This window comes from Zerene cesonia, chromosome 11, assembly GCF_012273895.1.
Source record: "Zerene cesonia ecotype Mississippi chromosome 11, Zerene_cesonia_1.1, whole genome shotgun sequence".
Taxonomy (NCBI): domain Eukaryota; kingdom Metazoa; phylum Arthropoda; class Insecta; order Lepidoptera; family Pieridae; genus Zerene; species Zerene cesonia.
Genome location: NC_052112.1, coordinates 6,626,276 through 6,629,924, shown reverse-complemented (window position 1 = coordinate 6,629,924; position 3,649 = coordinate 6,626,276). Strand labels below are relative to the sequence as shown.

The 3,649-nt window shown below is 30.3% G+C and overlaps 2 protein-coding genes across 3 annotated transcripts in view; both read left to right on the top strand.

The window, feature by feature from the left end:
* Positions 1-3,649, top strand: part of LOC119829879 (CD63 antigen-like) — a 72,730-nt gene that overhangs the window by 9,698 nt on the left and 59,383 nt on the right. The window lies entirely within an intron of this gene.
* LOC119829883 lies at positions 754-3,100 on the top strand. Its single transcript, XM_038352583.1, has 5 exons — positions 754-926; positions 1,142-1,350; positions 1,482-1,677; positions 1,960-2,088; positions 2,411-3,100. Exons 1-5 carry the CDS (start codon positions 893-895, stop codon positions 2,569-2,571), a joined length of 729 nt encoding a protein of 242 aa, XP_038208511.1. The 5' UTR covers positions 754-892; the 3' UTR covers positions 2,572-3,100.

Here is a 3,649-nt window from a genome sequence, read left to right as displayed (position 1 = left end):
AAAAAAAATAAATAATACCGGTATGTAGATACTTCCAAAAAATTTAATGGTGTTTTTATCCTCATAAAATTTAACCAACTATATCCATATAAACATAATCCAGTTTCATTGACTACATTAATAATACTTCAATGTATAAATATCAGAATATACAATTATTGTAAATTATTTATATAAAACAAATGAGCAGCTAGATATTTTTTAAGTTTAAATAAATTTTTACTATCTTAAGACTTTCTTTCTACTAAGATCCTTGAAGATTAATTCTTTTCAAGAACACTTTATTCAGCGAATGATTTGATTGTGTGTTTGAAATGAATATATCCCAAAACTACTCTATTGATTTGAAAAATTGTTTTACCAGCAGAATACTACAATATTCCTTAGTGATTAGACTTTACTTTGTTTTATACCTAGTGAACTCGGACAGAGCTGGGACGAGCGGCTAGAATGTGATTTATTTGTGTTTTTTGGTTTTCTGTAAGTCTGACACATTGACGTGGGCATTTAATAAATGGGCGCAAATAGAAGTATTTCTGTTAGATAATAATTAGGATTTCAAAGGTTATATTATTGCGATTTTTAGAAATGTAGCCTACAATTCATTATTTTCATTAAAGTTGTCTATCAACACCTGTAAAAGTGCATTTTTGTATTTTTTCGTAAACGGAATGAATGGCAATATTTTATGTCTTGAACAATGAAACTAGTATTTAATCTGTGGTTTTGAACGGTGACTTTGACAGATTCAATTCTAATGAAAATATAAACTGAAACTCGGAAGACGCTGCCGACCACCGTTGATAAATAACAATCGGTGTTTTATCATGTTATATTAACTAGGATTATATTTAATTTACTTTATTAATGTGTGATTAAGTGTTTTTGAAACATGACTGCCAATAACGAATATCCGAAAGCCTCTAGTAAGTGAACTTCGGGCACGCCCATTTATTGAAAATCTTTAAGTGTTACTTCTGATTTATACTGTTGTTTTTTCAAAAATATATATAATTTAAAGGTCTCTATTAGATGTGAAGTTATTCATTTGAATTTCCTTTTGAATATAAATATGTAATAAAATATTTCTTTACCTTACTGTTTTCAATACATAATATAATTTTGTTTGGATTGATTACAGATGCTACGTTGATAGGAGCATCTATTACCTATGTGGCGGGATTGTTTTTGCTCCTATCATTTGCTGGGCCGTACTGGATAGAGTCCTACCCAGAAATGTTTTCATCTTTTAAACACATGGGCTTGTGGGAATACTGTTTTGATCGTTTTCGCTTCCCGTCTTACCAATTCGACAAATTATTCCATGGATGTCACTATATTTTCAGTGAAGTAAGATTTTTACTAGAACACTTTGTAACTATGGAATTCCGAGAAATATTGGCATGTTTGTGGACTCAATTTCAAGGGCCTATTTTGCGTTTAAAAGTTTACAGAATGATTAAATTTCCTTTTATCCTTAGGAGTACTATGTCATTCGTGAATGGCTGTTACCTGGCTGGTTGATGGCAGTCCAGGCATTTGTGACCCTGGCATTCATTCTGTCATTCTCCGCTCAAGTTTTGTTAGCTTGTGTGATTATAAGAATGCCACTGAGGGGTGTACTGAGATACGAATGGATTTATGTCTCATCTGCTTTTGTTATGATTGCTACATCAAGTAAGTGCAACATTTTTATTTCTTTGTATACAATATAACCTCACTCAGGCAGCAGTGCATGCCCTAATATCATGTAAAGTATTATTTTCAATCTTTACCTTCTTGAATTACTTATAACCTTTACTCTATTATTCTATTATGAACAAGATTTTCATTTTTCATTGTGGCTTCTTTGTAAATTTAGAATATGAAGTCTTTACTACAAAATTATTATTAAATACTTTAACTGCTTTTGTAAATATAATAATCTAAAATTCAACTAAATCAATATGATTTTTTTAGGTGTCTTTCTGTTCTTAGCTGTGGTAATATTTGGGGCAAACTGTTATCGCCGTGATTGGCTTCTGTACCCAGCTTTCAATGTCTTATCATGGTCATATGCATTTGCTGTTATTGCATTCATTTTATTTGGTAAGTTTGTAGTTTGGAATGAGATGTTTTAATGATTATTGTAATTAAAAAAAAAACAGTTATGTTTATTGGCTCTTCTCTGTATAAACATTATAAAGGTTAGACATAAAACTAGCCTGGAGTCAATATTTTTACTTTTTTAGTTATTATATTGAACCAGTTGGAGAAATACAACAAAGTAAAAATTACTAAAATCCATTCAGTGACTCTTGAAGGATAACTGTTGTAATGATATTGAATGTAAGACAAAGATGATAGACCATTATGAAGTAGCATTTAATTCATGTGTAAGCTATTAAACTATCCTCAATATTTGTTACAGGTGTTGCAGCAGTGTTGTTGTTCTTAGAGTCTCGAAAATTGTATGAATTACGGTTGGAAGCTAAGAATTTAGTTGCGCAAATGCAGCACAGCCAACCTGAACATGCATTGCATCAATTGAGGGGTCAGTTACAGCAGCAGCAAATTGGTTGGAGAAGTTAGATAAATATATGCATTTGATTCTCGAGGGCATGAAGTAAATAATTGTTTGTGGCACAACAGTTACATAGAGAAGCATTGCATTTTATACATTCTTATAATTACACTCATATGCTTGCATTTGAAAGCATAAGACTGCTTTGCAAGTGACTATGATGCAATCTTTTCAATATAATAGCACAACATTGTCATAATTGATTAAGTAAACTTTAATAAAAATAAGATGTTTCAAAATGTACTTATATATCAAAAAAAAAAATTCGTCCATGACCCATTCCATATATCTGCTAAAAAATCAATTTGTATTCATTCATTGTTTTAATGATTTGACTTTGAATGAAAAGACAATGTTTCCAGTAATGGCATTTAATCTTTTCTTTATTTTCATATACAAGTATATTATGTTTAGTTTTAGCAACTGTAACAGTTGTCAGTTAGAAATTAGTGCAAGAGTTTTGCACCAATAGTAATTAGGTACTTAAAATTAAGTTTCCCACTAAGAAATAGACTAGGATAAAATCTAGACTAAATCCGTCCGATTCAGGTACAAATACCTGTATATTTTATTTTTAAAATATGTAACCTGTATCATGGTATGAAATAAAAGTATTTTTAATAAAAAAGTTTTTCTTTGCTATTTTATTACCGTAAATAATTATGCAATTTGTGGTTTTTGTTTGTTTTCAATACTAGTGTTTCTTACGTTATTATATAATAAAATGATTTTATCATAACAAATTTCGAATAGGCCTACAAAGATAAAAGCACCATTGTATTGTAAAAAGCATTGTCTTAAAATGTACAAAATATAAATTCCTTTAGTTCTTTTCTAATAATACATTAGAATGAATAATTGTGTTATTTCTCTAAAAATATTGAATATAAAAAATGTGTACATAAATCCTGAATGAATTAATCATTACCTTATATTATAAATCTCCTTCCTACAGTGTGTGACCGTGTCCTTGGTACAGTGGTTAACGCGTGAGCGTAGAACCGAGGGGTCCTGGGTTCAATTCCAGGTGGGGACGCAAAAAAAAAAAAAGTCTCGGTCTGGCAGGACACAGAAGGCTGATCACCT